Source organism: Barbus barbus (assembly GCF_936440315.1).
Source record: "Barbus barbus genome assembly, chromosome: 1".
Classification (NCBI taxonomy): Eukaryota; Metazoa; Chordata; class Actinopteri; order Cypriniformes; family Cyprinidae; genus Barbus; species Barbus barbus.
Window position 1 is genome coordinate 7980773 of NC_136729.1, and position 23934 is coordinate 8004706.

At 38.7% G+C, this 23934-nt stretch overlaps 1 protein-coding gene across 1 annotated transcript in view; it reads right to left on the bottom strand.

Annotated features, from left to right (window-relative positions):
• The window catches only part of LOC306857999 (ADAMTS-like protein 3), a 229181-nt gene that overhangs the window by 55370 nt on the left and 149877 nt on the right, over window positions 1-23934 (bottom strand). Inside the window, exons 8-14 of the mRNA XM_079398333.1 lie at window positions 20074-20148; window positions 16323-16480; window positions 14328-14439; window positions 12573-12711; window positions 12366-12416; window positions 3845-4049; window positions 2867-3014 (exon numbers count right to left, since the gene is read on the bottom strand). Of these exons, the coding sequence (XP_079254459.1) occupies window positions 2867-3014; window positions 3845-4049; window positions 12366-12416; window positions 12573-12711; window positions 14328-14439; window positions 16323-16480; window positions 20074-20148 (888 nt within the window). The remainder of the gene's footprint in view (window positions 1-2866; window positions 3015-3844; window positions 4050-12365; window positions 12417-12572; window positions 12712-14327; window positions 14440-16322; window positions 16481-20073; window positions 20149-23934) is intronic.

Consider the following 23934-nt stretch of genomic DNA (forward strand, 5'->3'; position numbering starts at 1 on the left):
TGACAAGAGCGTCTTGCCAAAAAGACGTAACATATTTAAGTGAGAAAAGACACAGTCACACGAAGAGACCCAGATGAAAAAAAATGTTGTTTTCCTGTGTTTGATTCCTGTCCACGTTTCCTGGATTAACCCCTTTGCCTTGCCATTTGGACTCTGTTTGCCCCTCGTTTGGATCTTTGCTTGTGTACCTGGATTATCTCTCTGCCTTGGCCTATTGGATATTGTTCACCGATCGTCGACCCACGCTTGCCCTAGGATTACTCTGTGTCTTGCCCATGCCATACCTGTCTGCCGTTGTTTGACCCTGCCTGTGAATTGACTATGTTTATAAATAAAAGTTTGCATATGGATCCGCACGTCTCACGTCTTGTTCGCCCCGTAACAGGGTCACTGACTCATACTGAACCACTTGTTGAATTAATTTGTTTTAACATTTTGTGACATAAATAATACAAACACAGTCATAGTGTCATGAGTCCGGGTCCGGGTCCGGCACTTCTCCCTGTCGCCACAGGAGGCCACCATCTCCCGTCCTCCCGGACTCATTTCCCATAACCAAATACACCTGCCACATCACTCACACCTGCCGCATCATTATTACACTCACGACACCCGCAGCTGTTCCCCATTGCCACAGACTATTTAGTCTCCCCTCTCCCACCACTCTGCCTGGTTGCGTTATATGATATTTGATATCTGATGTATTTGATATCTGATATTTTGTTTCTAGTGTCTGCTTGGATCTGGGATACATGCACTGTGTTGCCGTTTTGTATCCCAGTCCATTTCTGTTTTATTGTTGTGCCGTGTTGGCCTTTTTGTTTCAATTAAAGAGCACCTTCCCTGCACTTGGACCCTGACTCCGTCTTTTCACGCCGTTCCCGAGGCGTTCCGTGACACATAGCCATTAATAATAATAATAAAATCAATCACAATTCATTTAGACTTTCAGAATTCATTTTTCAAAATCAACAGTTGCATAACATTCTAATAGCTCTGTATTCTTTCTAAAGACATTTTAATTATTTTTATTTATTTTCAGCCACTTGTTTAATTAATTTCTGATATGAAGAAGTGAACTGTAGTTATTGACAAATTTTACTTTACTTCACTTCGCGTAGGGAAAACAACAGAGATCATAATGAGATTTCAAAAGAGATTTCATTCTAATGTTTTCTCCTACGGGAAAAAACACTGAAAGAAAACAATGTCAGAAGTAACAGGGTATTCTCAGGTATTAATTAACTCCGCAGCAAGAAAGAGCTCTAAAACACACCGTGACTGACTCTCCATGAGCTCACAGTGTCTGTCTGCACTTATGGAGCATTTCATATTCACATCACACATTATTTCATGAGCGTGTCTGCGGCACACACTCCTCTCTCCTGTCGGACAGCTGTAGGCTCTGACTGTTCCCTAATGGAGTCCGCTCTGGCTGTGTTCCAAAGTCTAGTGAGCTTCACTGCTGCCTACATAGGCACCATCCTACACGGAGATGAAGACTCTACACAGACTCTACGCAGTCAGCACTTCTGTACCTCACTCAAATACAAATTACATAAATGATAAAGGTTTCTTCCCTGCAGTTCACTATATCGGATGGATTTTTTTCAGTGCACATTATCATTATGTTCTCTGTGATAGATAGATACACGCAATGCTGCAAAATGGGGTTCCTTAAAGGGCAGTGTAATTTTATTACTAGGTTTTGGAACAGAGACTTTAAATGCCTCCCTGAAACAAATAAGTTCTAACAGCATTTTAATCATATCATTGTTTTAATGTTAGTTTTTATTAGTAGATGAATGGAGCTCAGCAGTGACTGCTCACTTTATCAGCGGCCTTGGCTCCAGATTTATTTCCCATTTATTTTCTCTGAAGGCATTTCAGCAAATTCTTCCTTAAAGGGTTCAAAGCCTTGGACGAAACTAACCAGCTACGATGAATCACAGTATTGCATTGTTTGATTTGTCAAAAAAACCAAAGGAACTTATGAGAGAAAGAAGTCAGAACTGAATGTATATTTCACCAAGAAGGCTATCCTAGATGGCATTGTGACAAGGTCAATGAAAAATGTTAGAGAAATATTTTATATCATATTTAATATTTTGATTTTTAAAAGGGTTTTTAGAGTCTTTGAAAACCTAGATATATAAGGGATTCATAAATGTGTGATTTCTAGACCTGGTCATGAAAATGAATAAAATGTGGAAAAATAAATAACCTTTCTATAAATTAATATACATTTTCTAACTCTGTCAAGCTGTAATCAGATTGAAATTAATATTTATATTGCTATTTATTTAAAATAATAAAATAAAACAAAACAAAACAAAACACTGTAATCACAAATGACTTGAAAAGTCATATAAATTCATGGATAATAAAATGTTTACACCATGAAAAACATTCACTTCTGGAATTATTATGAAATTAGCAGAAATATTTAGAATTATTATTTTTAATCATTTTGATTAAATATCATTATAATAAATAATTGATTATTTAACTATTTATTTACACTAATTTAAAATGGCCACTCCTAGTTTCTTTAATAAAAAAATGTGAAAATAAGCAGTTTTGTCATTACAGCAGAAGTATTGGAAATAGTTTCAAGGGCCTTCAAATATTGTCTTTGACAATGAGGGGCCGGGCCTTGGAGTCAGAACAGTTGAAAACAGCTGTATTAGAGCATTATGTGGTTAGCTTAGCAACACGCTTACATCAAAATTAATCTGAATTAAATAATTTCACATGTGCAGTTCCTGCTTCAAATCCACATACTGTATAAGGTTCTATTTCAGTGAGGATGCTGACTTATGTAGACAGTAGTAGCTCACTCGATTGTGGATTTTGTTGTTTGTACCTCGTGGTTTGTGGCAGGTGATGGGGACCAGGCAGTCCTCTTTGATATGGGGTTTGAGGTGAGGACTGCAGCCGCCAGTATGTTGTCCACTGTGATCCACACACAGCACCACTCTGTACCGTAAACCTGGGCCGCAGGTGACCGTGCACTGGATAACACAGATACAAAAACACCATTAAATACATGGAGCAGTTCAGGCATGCTGGTAAGTGATCATATTACAGTCAGTATGTACTGTGGAAGCACTATACACATTTACATTCATTGAAATTTGCCTATTTAAGCCAAGAATAAAGTGAAAAATATGTGAAAATAAAAGTTTTTTTTAAATGACTTTGAAAGAAGTCTCTTTTTCTTACTGCATTTATTTGTTCAAAAGTAAAGGAAAACAGTAATATTGTGAAGTATTATTACTATTTAAAATAACTGTTTGCTATTTAAATATATTTTAAAATGTAATTAATTCCTGAGACGTAAAGCTGAAATTTCAGCAGCCATTACTCCAGTCTTCAGTGTCACATAATCCTTCAGAAATCATATATTATCATACAAGTCTAATATGATATAATATATGTTATATTATATATTACATATTTTTATTAGATAATATCTAATATTCAGAAATCATTCTAATACACTGATTTGGTGCTTAATAAATATTTCTTATTATAAATGAAATTGTCAATAAAATGACCAAAACCTTAACTTTAACTAAAATTAAAATGAAAAAGAAAATATAAAAATAAAAACAATTCAAAACATTAATTAAAAACTAAAAATAGCATCTCAGTGATACCAAAATAATCTGCTTTACTGTTTATTATCAGTTGACAACAACTGTGCTGCTTAATATTTTTGTGAAACCTATCTATAATGTCACTTTTAATTAAATATGCCTTTGCTGTATTATATTAATTTCTTTTCAACAAAACAAAACATCATCAGAAACGGAAGAAGAGGTCAGTAAAGGTTACTCACCTGAGACCACTCCATGGCCATCCACTGCGGACACTCAAAGGTGTTGCAGCTCTGTTTGCTGATTGGTCGAGGGGAGTGTGTGCACTTCCACTCCTCCACCTGCACGATTTTCCAGTGGACGTCCTCCTCGACACACACCACGCTTCTCTCCTGAGAGCCTCCTCCACACGACACCGAACACGACGTCCACGGGTTCTGCTCCCACCTGTAGCAATATTACACAAGTCACGTTTAATCTTAGTAATCTAGATAAGTATTAACTCCACGTTATGAAATATTATAATGTAAATGCGTCAACAAGGCAATCACTATTTCAGTAAAAACTGTAAAATTGAGAAATATTATTGCAATTTCAAATAACTGTTTTCTATTTTAATATATTTAAATGTAATTTATTCCTGTGATGCAAAGCTGAAATTTCAGCGTCACATGATCCTTCAGAAACAAATCTTATATGCTCTTTGCTGCTCAAGAGACATTTCTTCTAATTCTTAATCTTGAAAACAATTGTGCTTTACTGACACTTAGAATTAGTTTGTGTTTTGTTTTTCTCCAGGATTCTTTGATAAATAGAACTTTTAAAAGAGCAGCATTTATTTGAAACAGAAATCTTTTGTAACATTATACATGTCTTATAGTTATAGTCATTATAGTTAAGGTAAGTATAGTTATAGTTATTATAGTTAAGTAAAATTAAAACCATACAATTTTTTGTTACTTAATAAATAATATAGTATATTAGCATTTATATACACAGTGATGTGAAAAAGTGTTGGCCCCCTTCCTGATTTTTAATTTTTTTGCATGTTCGTCACACTTTAATGTTTCAGATCATCAAACAAATTTAAATATTAATCAAAGTAAAGTAAACACAACATGCAGTTTTTGAATGAATGTTTTTATTATGAAGGGAAAACAAAATCCAAACCCACATGGCCCTGTGTGAAAAAGTGCTTGCCCCCCCGTTAAAACATAACTGTGGTTCCCTATCTGTCGGTCACTACGAGTTATGTTGTGACGACATTAGGGGATTTACTTGGAAGCCCCAATCATCTCTGACTTAAGGGAAAAACGCCAATGAATATTGGCTAGTGGATTTTGCATACCTGAGCCACTCCCCGTTCATACGGGTATAAAAGGGCGACAGGTGCATCCACTCATCAGATTTTTGCTTCGGAGCCGAGTGGATGAACGTTTGATCTCCACAAAGCCATTCATCATCTGTCTGGAAGCTGTTCTGGTTGGCGTCACGGTGCGAACAGCGGTGTCATCGCGCCTCTCTCTCCTCACGGGGATGGGGAGGGGCTCCCTCTGTCACTACCCGTGCTGGCTTCTCTGCCACGAGCAGAGAACCATCGGCTAGTGCTTTGGGCGATCTGAGGGTTACAGTGAGAGCCTTTCCGCCGGGCCAGTCCCCACGGACCTGTCACTCCTCCTGCAGCAGCTGTTCTGTGCGGCTCCCCGGTGATTCTGCTGTGCCGTCTTAGGGCGTGCCCAGCATTTTCATTCGGCACGCCGATAGAGGATTAGATGTCGATCGCGGCATCGGGGGATGGGCAATCGTCCTCTGAGGATGAAGGTTCGGTGCAGCTGCCCCCTCGGGGTTCGCGGCCGCCGCCGAATCGGACCCAGAGTTGACGGCCGTGATTTCCCGGACCGCGGCGAGATCGGGCTGGAGGCGTGCACACCTCCCAGTCCCGAGCCCTCGCGGTGAGATGATTGGCTCCTCGGCATGGGCTGTGGCTCGCGACCACGCCCTGCCCTGGTTCCTTTCTTCCCGGAAGTGCACGAGGAGCTGATAAAGTCGTGGACGGCCCCTTTTTACGGCCAGAAGTGGCGCATCTGCCTCCTCCATCCTCGCTACCCTGGATGGCGGGGCGGCTAAGGGTGACGCTGACATTTCCCAGGTGGAGAGAGCGGTCGCGGTTCACTTGTCCCCGCGAAACGCCGCCACTTGGGGGAATTGTTCGTGCCTCCCGTCCAAAGCCTTTAGGCTGATGGCCGTTCTCGGCCAAAGCTTACAGTGCTGCGGGCCATGCCGCCCCTGCCCTGCATGCCATGGCTATCCTGCTAGTACACAAGCCAAGGCATTAAATGCACGAGGGTAGTACCAACCCGAGGTTGACGCAGGAACTGCGCTCAGCGACTGGCCTTGCCCTACGGGCAACGGAAGTCAAAGCGCAGTCCCTCGGGAAGGCGATGTCCGCACACTCTTGGTCCAAGAGTGTTGTCTATGGCTCAGCCTGCTGAGAGGGGCGAAGACGACAAAGTACACTTTTTCGACGCCTCGTCTCCCAGGCAGGACTGTTCGGCGACACTGTCGAGGACTGAGCCCAGCAGTTCTCGGCAGTACTGCAGCAGGCCGAGGCCGTCCAGCACATCTTGCCCCGGCGTGATGCACCGCTCCGCCGCAGGGCAAGCCCCAGTCTGCTGGTCGCCGCGGGCGCCCTCCTGTGTTCCCCTGAGCTGCTCTGCCTTGTGCTGGTGCGTCGAGCCTCTTGCAGGAGCGTGGCGCCCCCGTGTTCCAGCTGGCCCCGATATCGTCCAAGGAGGCGAAAAAACGGCCCTGACACGGGCAAACCGGAGATGTGGAAAGCTGCTCCATCTCAGGAGCTGGTGAGGTCAGCGCCACTCCTTCCCCTGTAGGAGGGCTGGGGGAGAATCATTCATTGTGTTCCCACATTGTCAAGTGAGAGCAATTTCCTTTCCTCCGGGTTATCAGGTTCGCGGGTTGACAGTGTGCAACACGCTGCCTCCTCACTCTCGCCCGCGACCCCTCTTGCCAGCGGCCAAGAGAGTGCAGTTCGGGGATGCAGTGCCTCCCCACGCACCTCTAGCCAGTCCCCTTTGGGACCAGGGAGTTCGGTAAGGATGCTTCAGAACGCGCTGCCTTCTGTACCATCCAGCCCTACTCCCCTGCGCTGCACCACCGTCCGCAGGTACGTCGGTTGTGCCGTTGGAGCCCTTGCACGGCGTCTGGAAGCGTGGCTTGAGCTACCCAGCCCGTCTTGTTGGCTCGCGCGCACAATTCGACTCGGTTACGCGATTCAGTTCGCCAGGCGACCTCCCAAGTACAGCTGCGTTCTCGAGACCTCGGTGGTAGCTCGGAACGCTCCTGTCTTGCACGAGGAGATTGCTGTCCTCCTGGCAAAGGATGCAATCGAGCCGGTACCTCCAGCCAAGATGAGGCAGGGGTTTTACAGCCCTTACTTCATCGTGCCCAAGAAAGGTGGTGGCCTTCGGCCAATCCTGGATCTGCAAGTCTTGAATCGGGCCCTGCACAAGCTCCCGTTCAAGATGTTGACGCAGAAACGCATCATCAAGAGCGTTCAGTCCGGGGATTGGTTTGCAGCGATCGACTTGAAGGACGCTTACTTTCATGTCTCGATCCTTCCTCGACACAGACCGTTCCTACGGTTTGCGTTCGAGGGGCGGGCATGGCAGTACAGGGTCCTCCCCTTCGGGCTCTCCCTGTCCCCCCGTGTCTTCACGAAGGTTATGGAGGGAGCCCTTGCCCCGTTACGGGAAGTGGGCATCAGGATCCTCAACTATCTCGACGATTGGCTCATCCTGGCCCGGTCGCGAGAACAGTTGTGCGGTCACAGGGACTTGGTGCTCCAGCACCTCAGCCAGTGGGGGCTTCGGGTCAACTGGGAAAAGAGCAAGCTCTCCCCTGTGCAGAGAATCTCTTTTGTCAGTGTGGAGTTAGACTCCATGAGTATGACGAAACGTCTCACGGACGAGCGCGCCCAATCAGTGCTGAACTGCCTGAGTTCCTTCAGAGGCAGGGCAGTGGTTCCGCTGAAACAGTTTCAGAAGCTTCTTGGGCATATGGCATCCGTAGCCGCAGTCACACTGCTCGGATTGCTTCATATGAGACCACTTCAGCACTGGTTACACTCACGGTCCCGAGATGGGCATGGCGCCGTGAGACACATCGTGTAACCATCACGCAGTCGTGTCGCCGCTCTTTCAGCCCCTGGTCGGACCTTGCGTTTCTACGGGCAGGGTTGCCATTAGGACAAGTGTCCCGGCATGTTGTTGTCAAAACAGATGCCTCCAGCACGGGCTGGGGTGCTACATGCAACGGGCAGGCAGCCTCAGGGCTCTGGACGGGGCCTCGTCTGCTTTAGCACATCAACTGCCTAGAGCAGCTGGCAGTGCATCTGGCCTTAAGGCAGTTCCGGCCGCTGCTGGTAGGCCAGCACGTGTTGGTCCGTACGGAGAGCACTGCGGTTGTCTCGTACATCAACCGTCAGGCAGGTGTACGATCACGCCGGATGTCACAGCTCGCCCGCCATCTCCTCCTCTAGAGTCAGACGCAGCTCAAATCGCTGCGCGCCATCCTCATTCCGGGGGAGCTCAATCGTGCGGCCGACGCGCTCTCACGACAGCTCACGTTCCCTGGAGAATGGCGACTCCATCCCGAGACGATCCGGCTGATTTGGAGTCGATTCGGGGAAGCTCAGGTAGACCTGTTTGCTTCCCGCGAGTCCTCCCACTGCCAGCTGTATTACTCCCTGACCGAGGCTCCCCTCGGCACGGACGCGCTGGCACACAGCTGGCCTCGGGCTCTGCACAAGTATGCGTTTCCCCCATTTGTCTGTCATGCGCTAGCTTGTCAACATCTGCATGCCACAAGGTCGTGACGGGGTTCAGGTTGTGGTGCTTTCCATAGGACCCCTAATGTCGTCATGACATAACTCGTAGTGACCGACAGATAGGGAACGTCTCGGTTACGGAGATGTTATGTCCCCATGCCACAATCCTGAATCATCGCTGGTTGCCAGGGACACGTTCTCGGCTCCTCAGCGGAAAACCTGATGAGTGGATGCACCTGTCGCCCTTTTATACCCGTATGCATGGGGAGTGGCTCAGGTATGCAAAATCCACTAGCCAATATTCATTGGCGTTTTCTCTTAAAGTCAGAGATGATTGGGGCTTCCAAGTAAATCCCCTAATGTCGTCACGACATAACGTCTCCGTTCCCTCCATCAGGGAACGAGGGTTACATACGTAACCGAGACGTTTATCACACCTCAGTTCAGTTTCTCTAGCCACACCCAGGCCTGATTACTGCCACACCTGTTCGCAATCAAGAAATCACTTAAATAGGACCTGCCTGGCAAAGTGAAGTAGACCAAAAGATCCTCAAAAGCTACACATCATGTTGAGATCCAAAGAAATTCAGGAACAAATGGGAAAGAAAGTAATTGAGATCTATCAGTCTGGAAAAGGTCATAAAGCCATTTCTAAAGCTTTGGGACTCCAGCGAACCACAGTGAGAGCTATTATCCACAAATGGAGAAAACATGGAACAGTGGTGAACCTTCCCAGGAGTGGCCGGCCGACCAAAATTACCCCAAGAGCGCAGCGACGACTCATCCAAGAGGTCACAAAAGACCCCACAACAACATCTAAAGAACTGCAGGCCTCACTTGCCTCAGTTAAGGTCAGTGTTCATGACTCCACCATAAGAAAGAGACTGGGCAAAAATGGCCTGCATGGCAGAGTTCCAAGACGAAAACCGCTGCTGAGTAAAAAGAACAAAGACTCGTCTCAGTTTTGCCAGAAAACATCTCGATGATCCCCAAGACTTTTGGGAAAATACTCTGTGGACTGATGAGACAAAAGTTGAACATTTTGGAAGGTGTGTGTCCCATTACATCTGGCTTAAAAGTAACACAGTGTAACGTAATAAAAGTAATATTAATATGTAATTTAAAGCAATAGCTTAATTTAGCTCAAAGGGAATCATTTATGATTTTATAGGAATTTGAACAGAATCAGTGTTACGGCGATTCACTGAAGCCGTATAACAAACTCTGGATATTAAAATCCAAAATATAGTGAAAACACTACTAAATAGCACAGTAACAAAATTGGCAGATTAAGACATTAACTTGTGAGCAGAAAACACAAGATGCTTCTCTTTTCAATATACATAAGATTTTATTTATATAAACCTAAGACATAAACTAATCTAACACATGAACACAAGCATTCACACATTCACACGTTGCATAAAGAGAGAAAGTGAGGAAAGGATGAGTTTAAGAGAATGGAAATGTGATATCCCAAGTTTACAGCAATATGTTCAATTGCATAGACCTGAACAACCATCAATCACTTATTTAACCCTCGCTTTGAGTTTCTCAATGAGAAGCTCAAAAATTTATATTAAATGCACCTGATTCAGTTAGAACCTGGAGGTGTACTTGCTTGCTTTGCCTGTGTTAAGAGGTTTCCTTTGTGTCATCGTTGCAGACAGGGGGTTCACCGAAGTGTCTGATTGGCTGGAAGTTCAATAGTCTTTGAAGTGAGGACTTGGGCTTTGGCTGAGGATGCGGAGTTGGTCTGATTGAAGTTTGAAGCAAGTGCAGTCGGAGCTGGACTTTGTAGCAAACTTGCATTAGAACACGAAACTCCACGGAAAGAAAAGAAACTATAGTAAAAGAATAAAAATAAAAGGATGTAACGAGACTAGGTGGCTTTCTTCTCATTATGGTAGCAGCTGGCACGTGGGCCAGAGCACGCTCAAAGAGCAGCACGCGGTGGCAAAAGAGAAGAAGAGAGAGAGTGACTAAGAGAGCATTTTTACGAAGAAGAGTAAGAGGAAGAGGAAAAGGAAGTTTGATGGTGTCCTGAGTTTTTAAACTCAAATTTCAGACCGTCCCATCTGGACGTCTTGACCAATTAAATACTGTCCTTGCTTGGGGTATTGCTTTGTTTCTCCACCCCACTAATAAATAGTTGTTATCTGTTCAGTCAGAGGTCCGAACTTTACAGGCTCTAGCAAAGTATACTTTTGAACATGATTTCTATAACAAGGCTATGATGCATTTGGCACAGAATTGATTGGAAGAAACATTTAAAGCATGAATTTTCAAACTCATACATACCACACATGCATCTGAATCCTTCAGCTATTACCACTACATACACAATGAGTGATTAAAACAAGGATATTCAAATGTGTGTTACATACATAATATGCAGTTATGCATAGAAATGATTAGTTTCATTAAAAATTGAAAATGAAAGTCTTTTATGTAGTTCTATGGAGAACGAAGGCATGTTCTTTTAGACAAAGGAATTTTGGTTTGGTCTGTCTTCTATGTGTGGAGACCTGGCCAAGAGAGTCTGTAGCTCGTGATTTTCTATCACAGGTTTACATGTGAACATCAGTCTTGATTACTTGCAACAAATTGACAGTCTCCTTCTTGAATTGGAATTATCAATAAGTGTTCTTTTGTCTCAATGTTGCAAGCTGTTTTGGGAAAGAGGCTTGCTGGTTAGGCTTTCTTCAGACTAGCTGGTGCTAGGATCTGGACAGATTTATGACATCCTGTTTCTTGGAGACTCTCTTTGTGGAATCTCAGCTTCTCATGTTTCGATGTCCTGATGGAATCTTAACTTTGTCTGATTCAGTCTCTGATATCTTACAACAGCATTTCAGAAAAAGAACATCATACCAACAGTAAAATATGGTGGTGGTAGTGTGACGGTCTGGGGCTGTTTTGCTGCTTCAGGACCTGGAAGACTTGCTGTGATAAATGGAACAATGAATTCAGCTGTCTACCAAAAAATCCTGAAGGACAATGTCCGGCCATCTGTTCGTGACCTCAAGCTGAAGCGAACTTGGGTTCTGCAGCAGGACAATGATCCAAAACACACCAGCAAATCCACCTCTGAATGGCTGAAGAAAAACAAAATGAAGACTTTGGAGTGGCCTAGTCAAAGTACTGACCTGAATCCTATTGAGATGCTGTGGCATGATCTTAAAAAGGTGGTTCATGTTTGAAAACCCTCCAATGTAGCTAAATTACAAAAATTCTGCCAAGATGAGTGGGCCAAAATTCCTCCACAGCACTGTAACAGACTCATTGCAAGTTATCGCAAACGCTTGATTGCAGTTGTTGCTGTTAAGGGTGGCCCAACCAGTTATTAGGTTTAGGGGGCAAGCACTTTTTCACACAGGGCCATGTGGGTTTGGATTTTGTTTTCCCTTCATAATAAAAAAACTTCACTCAAAAACTGCATGTTGTGTTTACTTGTGTTATCTTTGATTAATATTTAAATTTGTTTGATGATCTGAAACATTAAAGTGTGACAAACATACAAAAAAAATTAAAAATCAGGACAGGGGCCAACACTTTTTCACATCACTGTGTGTGTATATATATATATATATATATATATACAGTATATTGTCTCTTCGCTGTATTAATTTAGTAAAGTATAAAGTCTTACTGACCCCAAACTTTTAACGATAACATATCAAAGTAATTACTTTTTTATATATATATATATATATATATATATATATATATATATATATAGAAGTTTAAATCTTTCTTGAAACTGTCCAGCATTGAAACTATTTCCTTAGAGCCTTTAAGCTTTCAGACTTGTCAAACTAACATTCAAAAGTTAGTCCTGATGAATTCTGTCAGTGACTATCAGTGATCTGCAACAGTATGTGAGCAGAAAGTGTGCTGTACAGTAAATAACTTCATACCGTGGTAGAGGTTGGTACTGGTCATAGGGCATCACTTCTTTGAAGCCATCACTGCAGAGAAACAAACACCATTAGCCTTCAAGCCATTATCCACACAATCATAAGCTGATGCACAGGAAGTCTAATGCACAGACATGCTCTGGTTTACTGAGATTCATTCTTCACTCATTGTGTTTAGTCATGGAGGGTTGATAAGACAGAACTAGCCTCTCAAGGCAGGGATCCATGTTGCACTCCTTGAGTTTGGGTGTGGGTTTGGTGTTCTCTGGGAAGCTGTGGCAGAGGTGCTCGGCAACTGATTTGTTGTAACGAATGTCCATGCAATCAGCCGAATTCAGCTGATAACCTTCAGGGATGACACAAAGCACCATTAAGCATCAAAACTAATAGTCAAATGTTTATCAGAAATCAGTATTAGCCAAAAATGCATCCAACAACTTTCCAAATCTAAAAACAGCTACAGCAGCATTTTAAATAGTATGTATGATAAAGCATGCATGAATCCTATTTATGGGTAACAAATCAATTATCTGCCAATAAATGTTCAAATAGAGATATTTTTAATTTATCGTATTATCATTGGTCGATATATATCAGTGGATACTGAATATTTAATTTCATGTTTTTTTTGTTTGTTTGTTTTTTAAGCTGATAAATATTTTAAGGGGGCGAGACAAACCCCCAACAAGCATAAAAACTAATAGACTAATGTTTATCATGAATCAATATTTACCAAAAACGTATCCAAAAACGTTCAGAACCTAAAAAGTTACTGTTTATGAAAAATGGACCCTATATAGGCAGCATTTTAAGTATCATGCATGGTAATACATGCATTTATCATATATTAATGCATGAAAGGTACCAAATCAATTATCTGCCAATATTAAGAGTTTTATTATTATTATTATTTATTTATCTGTGTGGCATTTGTTGATATACAGTATACCAGCTGGATATATATCAGCAGATATTGAATATTTAATATTTATACTTATTTTTATATTTAAAGCTAATAAACTTCAGGGAAGAACCAAAGTACATCAAGTATCAAAACTAACAGTCAAATTTGATCATAAATTAATGTTATCCGAAGACACAACCAACTTTCAGACTCTAAAAACAGTTATTATTTATGACAAATACACCCTATGTAGGCAGCATTTTAAATAGTATTATCATATTAATCCATGATATCTGGGTAACCAATCAATTATCATATTAATGCAAATATTAGATTTTTAAATTGATCGGTATTGCACTGTAAAAAAAAAAAAAAAAAAAGTTGAGCCAACTTAAAAGTTTAAGGCAACCAGCTTCAGCAGATTTTTTGAGTTTTCTCAACTTATTATTTTAGGAAATTTCTCAACTTTTTGTTGTATAAGCTTAAAACAAGAAGTTGAGAAAACTCACAAATCTGCTGAAGCAGGATGCCTTAAACTTTTAAGTTTGCCCAACTTTTTTTTCACAATGTGACATTGGTTGATACTGGATATATTTCAACTGATATCATTTGGATATTTAATTGCACAGCTCATTTGCCCTATTTTTACATTTAGATTATATATTTGCCCTCATCTAACAGTTAATTTTTAAAAAACACTAACCCATTAACAACTACATGTACTCTTAAGCAAATAAATATGAATTTTTATAAGGTACATTAAATGCAATGCTTAAATTCAGTTGTCTCATTCAAAATGACTGACTTTAGTTTTTAGTGTTTTTTATTTATTTATTTTTTTAGACACAATAGTGAAGAATTTTAACATTTGCAATTTGTTAGTTATCAGCCATAATCTGAAAAATAATTATTGGCAATCAGTATCAATCAGATACCAATACACCAAATTTTAAAGCATCATCGCGTAGGTGTGAAGATCGAATGTTTTTAGTGAATTCAAACCATTCAATCACTGGGAATAATTCAAAATGGCTATATTGAATCAATTCATCACTCACCCCCTCCACAGGTGGCGGAGCAGGGGAAGAAGTCAGTTTCCCTCCACTGGTAGCGGATGGGCTGGTAAAACATGAACTGAATCACTGTGTCTTTAGGGCCGGCGTACTTCACCTGAGGAGAACCCAAAATCAATTATAATGTGTCTGATGGTTTACTTTTAATCAGATCACAAAAAATGAGATGGGTTACCAGATAAAAGCCCATTCATTCTTAAAAACCAAATGATTTAGGCATGTTTAATAAGCAGCAAATTTACTCAAGGGGCCACAGTCCAACTCATGTCATGATTTCCATAGAAAACGCAGCATGTGTCATCTGCCACTGAATATCCTCTAGTCTTGATAATTACTTAAATACTGTTTGCGTGCTGCTGCAATTAACCACAGTAATGAGTCATGTTCAATTACTGTAAGCCGTAGTGTCAAGACTAATCAAGAATCTTCAGGTCGCGAGATTAGAAAGTCTAACATGATTCCAATCACACTGTTCTGTGTTTACAGTTTCAAATGGAGAGTAAAAACTTTACACTCTTTACACTCACCATGAAGCTTCATACCGAGTTTGCATGAAACTTTCACAATCATTAGTATGCAATACATATAAAAACACTACAGGATTATGATGGTTGGTGAGAATTATGACTATGCCAAATCATTAAAAAAAATCATTTAATCTACCTATTATAAATTAAATAATATATGACATCTGTCAGCTGATTGATAGTTTATACTTTTTATGGCCTTTTAGTGTAATTGTAAAAATGTTTACATTCAGGTTGCGGTTCACGTGTCTTTTTGTTGTAAAATCTTGAATGATTTTTATAAAGTAAACATAAGAATAACTTTTATATTGTTAGTAACATTTCAAGATGAACACTTACTGGACTGAAGCAACTTCATGTAAAATCATATAAATGTAAGTATCAAATACGATCCATCGGGCTTTTGAGGAACGTTTATTTGTTTATCTCTCAATCATCACTGCACTGCATTATGTGTTTTATCCCTACAATAAAAACTACAGAGATTTGACATTAAAACTAAGCATTTAAATATCATCTTACTAAGACATATCATTGCATTTTATGCAAGTACAGTAGTCTGCTTTACAGTTATAAAAGGTAGGAGCTTCATAATCATCTATGTTATTGTATATGAGCCATAATAGCTTGATGTATAAAATATGATTACTTTCTAAATCCCATATCAACCTTGATCAGTTTAACAATACAAGCAGACATGAAACTGCTCTTTTAATTTTAAATAAAATATATTAATATAACTTATTCTTGAACTGACCAAAGTTTTTAAAAGCACTAAGTAGGCCTATTAAAAACACAGATTTTAACATTAGATGTTAAATCTTGATGATAAATACACTATTGTTTTATATAAACTTGTTCTACAGTCTACACAGTATTTAAAGCAATTACATCAGAAGTAACAGAAATTACATTACAGAAAAATTAGGAGTAATCCCTTAGTAATGCATTTCACCAAACACTGATTATTAACATTATACAAATATAAATTAGACCATATACATAACATCATAAGTATTACATATAATAAAAACAGGATTAAAAAATATAATAATTCTGCAATCTCCTTTGTAGTTTTGTTTTACAAAGCAGCGTTATGAATACAACAGACTGTTCACTTTTGTTCTGTGGAAAAGAAGTGCATCACATCTTGTTTGTACACTGTAAAAAAAAAAATTGAGAAAACTCAAAAATCTGCTGAAGCTGGTTTCTTTAAAATTTTAAGCTGGCTCAACTTTTTTTTCTTTTTCTTTTTGACAGTAAAATGTTTAAATTAGTTAGTTTTAATTTTCTTCCTAAATGTTTCATTTTTGGTTAAACTAGTCCTTTAAAATTTTAGGGAGGTACTTCAATTAGATGACTCATTGGTTCAGTTGGAAGCTCCAACAGAAGAGAAGGTATCTATACATCAAAAAGACTCTTGCTGGCACACAATTCGGCTTTCATTACCCACCTTTATAGTGAAGTCTGCAGACAGTGGTCCGTAGCAGCGTAGGGTCTGTCTGTCTGCTCCTCTCTGGTACTCCACCGTGTTGTTACCCAGAGCGTGAGAACCTGAAGAGCTGAACACCACCTCTTCTCTCCTGCTGTTTGGTGCATGAGCTTCAATCACTGAAATACAACATTTAAGGTTCTATGAGTGATTCTGTGTGATTACCACAAATAAACTCTTGCTATTACCTGACAGATATTGCTGAAACAGGTGTCCTGAGAAAGCACACCTGTCTCTGAAGCAGTGCTAACTGACAGTGAAGCGGTTCACTCTTTACTCTAAACTGTAAGATTGTCTACCTGTCAATCACTCTGCATGTTAGGGTTGGCTGACCTGTGTTTGGAGGGTGAGGATTTAGATGGAGGTTGTGTGGTTGTCTGGCAGATGATGAACAGATTAAATTACCTACAACTCTTTGAAAAAAATTAAATTTACTTTTTTGTTAAATCCCACATTTGAAGGTCTATGAAGGTCTAAGACTGAAGTTACACTTTGACGCAATTACTAAAATTATTTATGCTAAGATTTTTGGTCATTTTGCCAGATTTAATGTAAGTAGAGTTGAAAGAGGACAAGAAATATGGTGAAATAATAAATCATATTGCTTCTTCAGTCTAAAAATAGTCACAGTATGCATCCGTCCATCTATGCATAGTATCCATCCATCGTATATTATATATCCATCCATCCATCCATCGTATATATACATCCATTCTATCATCCATTATATCTATCCATCCATCCATTGTATTCATCCATCCATCATATGTATCCATCCATCCAACCATCCATAGCATCCATCCATTGTATTCATCCATCCTTAGTATGTATCCATCCATCCATAGTATGTATTATCCATCCATCCATCGTATGCATCCATCTATCCATCCATCCTATTATCCATCCCATCATATGTATCCATCCATCCATCCACAGTATGTATCCATCCACCCATCCATTCATTGTATCCATTCATCCATCCATCTATCCATCCATGATATGTATCAATCCATCCATCCATAGTATGAATCATCCATAAATCCATACATCGTATACACCCATCCATTCATTTATAGTACGTCCATCCATCGTATGCATCCATCCATCCATTAATCCATTAATTCCTCCATCCGCCTCCATTTTGGTATGCAATCCTACTTTGATTTCTTTTTTTTCTTGTTTGCAAAATGCATTTCACAAGAACTTTGTGTCCAACTTTGAAATACAGAAAAACAAAAACTAAAAGTTAACATCCTTGTTTTAATCTTTGGATCTCTCACTTAAGTTCTCAACCCCGCCATTCTAATCTGTAAATTGCCAAAACACAGAAAAATCATCATCCAATCTGTTTGTCTGAGCAAATAAATGTTAATTGACAATTTTTATCACAAGACGCCCTCAAGAAGAACAGAATGACAGTGTGGGAATTTAATCTCTTTTGTGAGCTGTTTGGAAAAAGAAGGCATAATTATATTCAGCTGCCGCTAGTTGCTTTGACCAGTTGTTTGATTTTCCCTTACCGCTAACACATGTTGTTCTCTTGCTCTATTTACATGAAGGACCCGCAATTATTTCCAAAACAGTGTATCAATTTGCAAACAACGGAAATACATTTATTTATATCTGAAATTGTTAAAATCACATTGAATATTTTCAACAACGGATGGCGATTTGATATTTTACGGATTGAAAAAATAAACAATGGCAATTATTGGCATATTATAAAAGACCTATAATATCTAAAACATCTCAAAGAACAAATCTATAGGGCAAGTTCATAAACCTGGCTGTTATATATGGAATTAAATGTATTTGTTTTCTTTATTTTTCTAGTCTTTTAAAACATTTTATGCATGGAAAAAATGCCTAATTCATTACTTGAGCTTTGGGATAGTTGATCGGTGCAAGTAATCTTCAGGTCACTCAAACCCCATTTTTAAAACATCTGACAAGTCAAACATCCACTAAATGCCCTGTAGTTCTTGATGGATGTCTAGTTTGCAACTAAAAAGGAGTTATGCACAGGTTAAAGGGTTTAGATATCGGTGTGTGTACAGGGAAAATAGTGGTTTTCCACAGAACGGAAGTGTGAGTGTGGGTCCGTCAGATGTGGAACGGATCACTGGGATTGGACCTCAGCATACTCTATGTGTCCGTTATGAAAGTCTGCAAGATTACTGGCCCCGTCTCCATCGTACCGGGCTCTCAGCCACCACAAATTAGCCTGCATACACACTTCATTCTTCTGCTCTATCCTAAAGTTCCCTCAAACCTCTTAGCATTTGCCAGTCCCACTCAGGTAATAGGAAATCTCTTTTATTGGTCTTTCAGGCTAGATATAGACATAAAATCCATATGCATTCCCACACTGTGCTACTACACCAGGCGACCGTGTCAAATACAGTTTGGCCGTGTCACTTTGGAAGTACTGTAAAATTCAGACTATATTGCAGAAGTTGGAAGAGCTCTTTGGAAAGTCAGTCTCAGATGTTTCTGATGGCCTGTGACAACTTCCTGAGAGGAGCAAAGATGTTACAAATTGAAAACCCCCAAATGTTAGGGAAAAATGTGGGGAAAATACTCAAGATAACTGAAATGACAGTGTGAGAGGTCAGAATTTCATTAAAGGTATATTTTGTGTAAATATGCAGTGAAAGCTATTCCATACAATCAAGAAAAGTTCTTATAAAATTTCCACAATTCCATGTCCTATATAATCAAATACAGTATATTCCTAAATAAAGAACTGCTCAAATGTGGAAGAATGTCACAAAGACATTTAAAAAATAAATAAATATATTATTTTGCATAAATATTAAGTAGACTCAGTTAAATTTATGCTGAAATGAATGAATAAATTGATTTTTAGAATTTCTTTATTGTAAATATTACTCAACATTAATATAAATTAAAGTTATCCTATAAAATAAATATAATTTATATAATTTGCTAAATTATTTATAATGAAGTCCTATATAATCAAATATAGTATATTCCAAATTTCCCATATAAAGAATGACTCAAATGTGAATGAATCTCACAAAGCTTTTCAAAAACACATTTGGGCGATATTTCACCCCAAGATAAATAAATAAATAAATAGAAGTTGCATAAAAATTGTATTGTATTTGTATCTATTTGCATTGAAATAAAGGTAATATACATTAAATATATAAATATGTTATCCTACAGTGTATATAATCAAGATGATTATTTAAAACACATTTGGGTGACATTTCACCCCAAAATAAAAAAGCATAAATAAATGGTATTACATTTGCATACATTTTCATATAAGCCTACTTCTTTTATTAACCACGTAAATAAATAAATACATAAATAAGTTTTACTTTCTGTATGCTAGATATAATACCTTATTATATTTTAGCTGATTTTAGGATGACAAAAAAATAGGAGAAACCGAGAGCGTGCAAAAACTCCTTGATAGCTTAATATATTATCTGACTAATTCTCAAACCGCTGTGACATACTATTATAACTACACTCTAAGGCCTCAGTCCTGTGGCAGAAAGCTGGATTAATTCATACTGATAATGTTGAAAATCCTTTTGAGTCGGAACCATTTCTGACTAGTCTTCTAACTGCCAGAATAAGCCGAGACTTCATTCATGATAGTTTTATTTCAAGTCAAGGACCCAGAAACTTTGAAGCACCACAGATCGTTGCATAAAGTAAATATGCATAATCTCACCAATCATGTCTGGTCCCTTGGCTGTGATTCTGAGGCCTCTGCTACCCATCGGCACTTCGATCACTGTTTTTACGGCTGCAGAAGAAGAATCACAAACCAGAAAGTCATTAAAGCGTCACATAATACAGTGCATGAAATTACATATAAAATTGGATTAATCTGCAAAACAACTGCATTTATTTCCAAGATGATAACTGACAGGTCACTCACTAAATTCAACATGCAATGCAGTGTTTCACTCCAAAAACAGATCAGAAGTACAGCATCCCTCACGGTTCATGTCAATATCCACTGATGATATGAGATATGGAAGTGCACATAAATACAGTCATTACATCTGAGAGTAAATGAGTTGCAAACACACACACACTGCAACGCACTTAATGTGTTCGACCTCTCTCCATAAAAAACATTTGTGGCTACCCAGTGTAATACTGAAAAAAGAAAACCCACCAATTTACAGCTCAGTAAACAGAAAACCACAACAGAGAGCAGCCTGAGTGCTTTCAGTTATGGTTGGATTGAGAGTGTTCTGTAAAAGCAAGTGGAACGGGATAATGGAGAGAATGGGGAGAAACTGGAGTTGTCCCGAGAAATGTCCCTGTTTTACAGGATTTTCAAATATATACTGCAAAATGCATTCACAAATGTATCCACACATACATCTAAACCTATTAATAAATAGTAATAAAAATAAACAGTTACACTTGCATTAATTACATTTGCAGATAACAATACTTTGTGCTTAAAATTATTATTTTGGGCCTAAACCGCAAAATAATAAGCCTAAATAAGGATAGTAGGAGTAGTTTCAAAGGCACAAACAAAACATTTGAAGTTAAAGTTAGAAAAAAAGCTGTAATTGCTTTTTTCAGTGTGAAAATGGAAATAAACACAATTCTAAAATGTTGAGAGTATTTGTTAAATACAGTTTTATTTATCATGTCTTTTCATATTTCATTTTTATTTCTTAATGTGTTTTTGTAAAGTCATAATTATGTTATAATATTGTCTTGAACTGTTTTGAAGTCAATATTAACCATTTTCATAGTGTTATTTCTGCTGTCTCGTACTAAAAACAGAAAAAAAATCAAAAATCAAAAACATCATCATAATTATCAGTTAATATTAGTATATGGAACCCACAACAATTAAAAAACAAAAACATTCAAAAATGTTTAGTTCCAAAACTTTATTAGAGGGAGAATTTTTATCAAAAATTGTGTCTAAGAAAAATCTGTAAAAATACGCCCCAATATACAAGGAATTTTCAGTATTGATTTTTAACATATGTTTAATCAGTATATTAAATAATTAATTGCATTGTGTGGTGTTTTAGGGTTGAAAGAAATGTACTGTTATTTTCTATACACTTTTCTACTGATTTTTCTTTTCTTACAGTGTACCAAAGGACATGTTTGAAATGAAATATGAGACGTGCATACAAAACAACTAAAAAATAATGTAAATATCACTCGCTCACAGCATTTTTTTTAATTGTGCTTCATTTCCAATCAAGATGTAATTTCATAGAAATATGCAAACAGTGTGAAAATATTATTTCACCTTACAACACATAAAACGGACACAACAATGTCTTAAATTATATAAGGACACTTCTTTAAAGATAAAATATGTATGCTCCTGTATGCCATGGTAGCTATATATTAAATTGGCCTAAACAAGGTAAAGGAATTTATTCCAAAACTGTTTAAATGTCATTTCCTTTACTATCATTTTCACCATATGCTATTAAACAACTTACATAATATGTGGTCATGATTTTCCAAAGCAAATTACAAGAATTACATAAATATTCTGTTATACGTTAATACATGTTAGCCCTTGGACATTTTTAGTTGTCAAATAAATATATGGTAAGAGTGCCAAGTGTGTTTTAAGTCCAAAAGTGCCCTTTGTTTCAACAGCAAACATCCTTAAGTAGCTTCCTTAATAAGTTCTTTAACAGTTTTAACAGAGAAACTTTGAGCTCAAATATAAAGTGAGCGGTTTGTGTAGATGCTAAGTGTTAATGCAGTTTATTGCATTAGCGGGAATTAGTGCAGGAAAAGAGGTGTTTTCCCCTTGACTCAGCAATCGCTCACTGCATCCAGCAATTATAACGTCATGGGAGCCCCAAAATATTTACTTTTGGAAACATATTTAGAAAGTTCTGGAATTTATTGCTATAATGAAATAAAGTTTCAGAGACTAGTCCGTTGTAAACAGGGCAAAAAATGCTCAAACAATGCTGCGTTTCAAAATTACCACTAAAAAATACCCAAGACGTAATTGCCCTCGCTTTAAAAATAACCCAACCATGCAAGTGTGACTTTAAATTTGTTTATAACGATGGGGGAAAAAAGTAATCTAATGTGACCACACAAAGATGCATCCACCAGCGAGTAAAATTAAAATCACACAAACGCTCCCATAATGCATCTGTGCTTCTTTCGCTCTCCTTTCAAAAATGCAGAAACGAGTCACTGCAGAGTAAAAGGAATGAATTGTAAGAGCCAGAGGCTTATTATCAGCTTTATTGCATTTTAATATTAACAGATCCATGTGATGCTCTGGAATCCTGACCATCATCCAGGCCGGATTGAAGTCTTTTGGGCAATGACCTATCCAATCACCGGTCTTCCATCTGGAGACCTCATGACGACTTACGAGAAGCCTACATGTCAGTGCCACGCATGTGAATTATTAGTGAGAAGGCTTTTATTAAAGAATGCATAACTTGTTTGGATCGAGTTACCTCGTTATTGCTTTAACGGGCTTTGAAAATGAATAGCATGATTGTGTGAAAATGTTTTGGTTAGGAGAAACGTTCCAGTCGCTCATGCTCTGCTCCAAAACCGAGTGAGCTGCCTTGCTTTCTACTGCCTACATTGACAGACACATTCTAAGGAAGCATCAACCGAAACTGTGAGTCTGTGTCTCGTGTTTCCCCGCCTCTCGTGTCCATATTTGGCCTTCCTGTTCCTGTCCTCGTTCCCTGTTCATTAGTTGATTAGTCCCTAGCCCTGTGTTTAATTGCCCCGCACCTGTTTCTGTTCTTCCTTGTTGATTTCCCAGTGTTCTTAAGCCCTTTGTCTCCCTGTCTCCCATGTCCTGTATTGTTCATCCAGTCCCCAAGCTCTACGTTCCGTATGTTTGGATATTTCAATAAATCTCCGTGTTGGATATCTCCGTGTCTCCTTGCACCCGGTACAGCGTGACAGAAACAAAATCGATTGGGAACAATCTATGACCTAAAACACAACTGATTCAATAGAATTTGTTAGCATGTACAAAGCATACACATCCATAAAACATACAGAAAATAATCCGATATTGAAGGAATTATGTACACTAACATTCAAAGGTTTGGGGATAGTATAATTTATTTATTATTTAAATATTTAAAGGACGAAAATAAATACTTCTATTCAAGAATGAAGCATTAAATTGGGACAAAAGCAATGACAAAAAAAAATATCTATTTCAAACAAATGATGCTCTTTTCAATTTTCTTTTCATCAAGAAATCCTTACAAAAAAATATCACAACGTCCACAAAAATATTATGTAGCAAAACGAAGAAAAATAAATCAGCATATTAGAATGATTTCTGAAGGATCATGTGACACTGAAGACTGGAGTAATGATGCTGAAAATTCAGCTTTGATCACAGGAATAAATTACATTTTAAAATATATTTAAATAAAAAATCTGTTATTTTAAATGGTAATAATATTTCAAATGTATTATTGTTTTTACTGTATTTTTAATCAAAAAATGAAGCCTTGAAGAGCACAAAACAGTTTTTAAAAACATTAAAAATCTCACCAACTATAAGCGTTTGAACGGCAGTGTATAT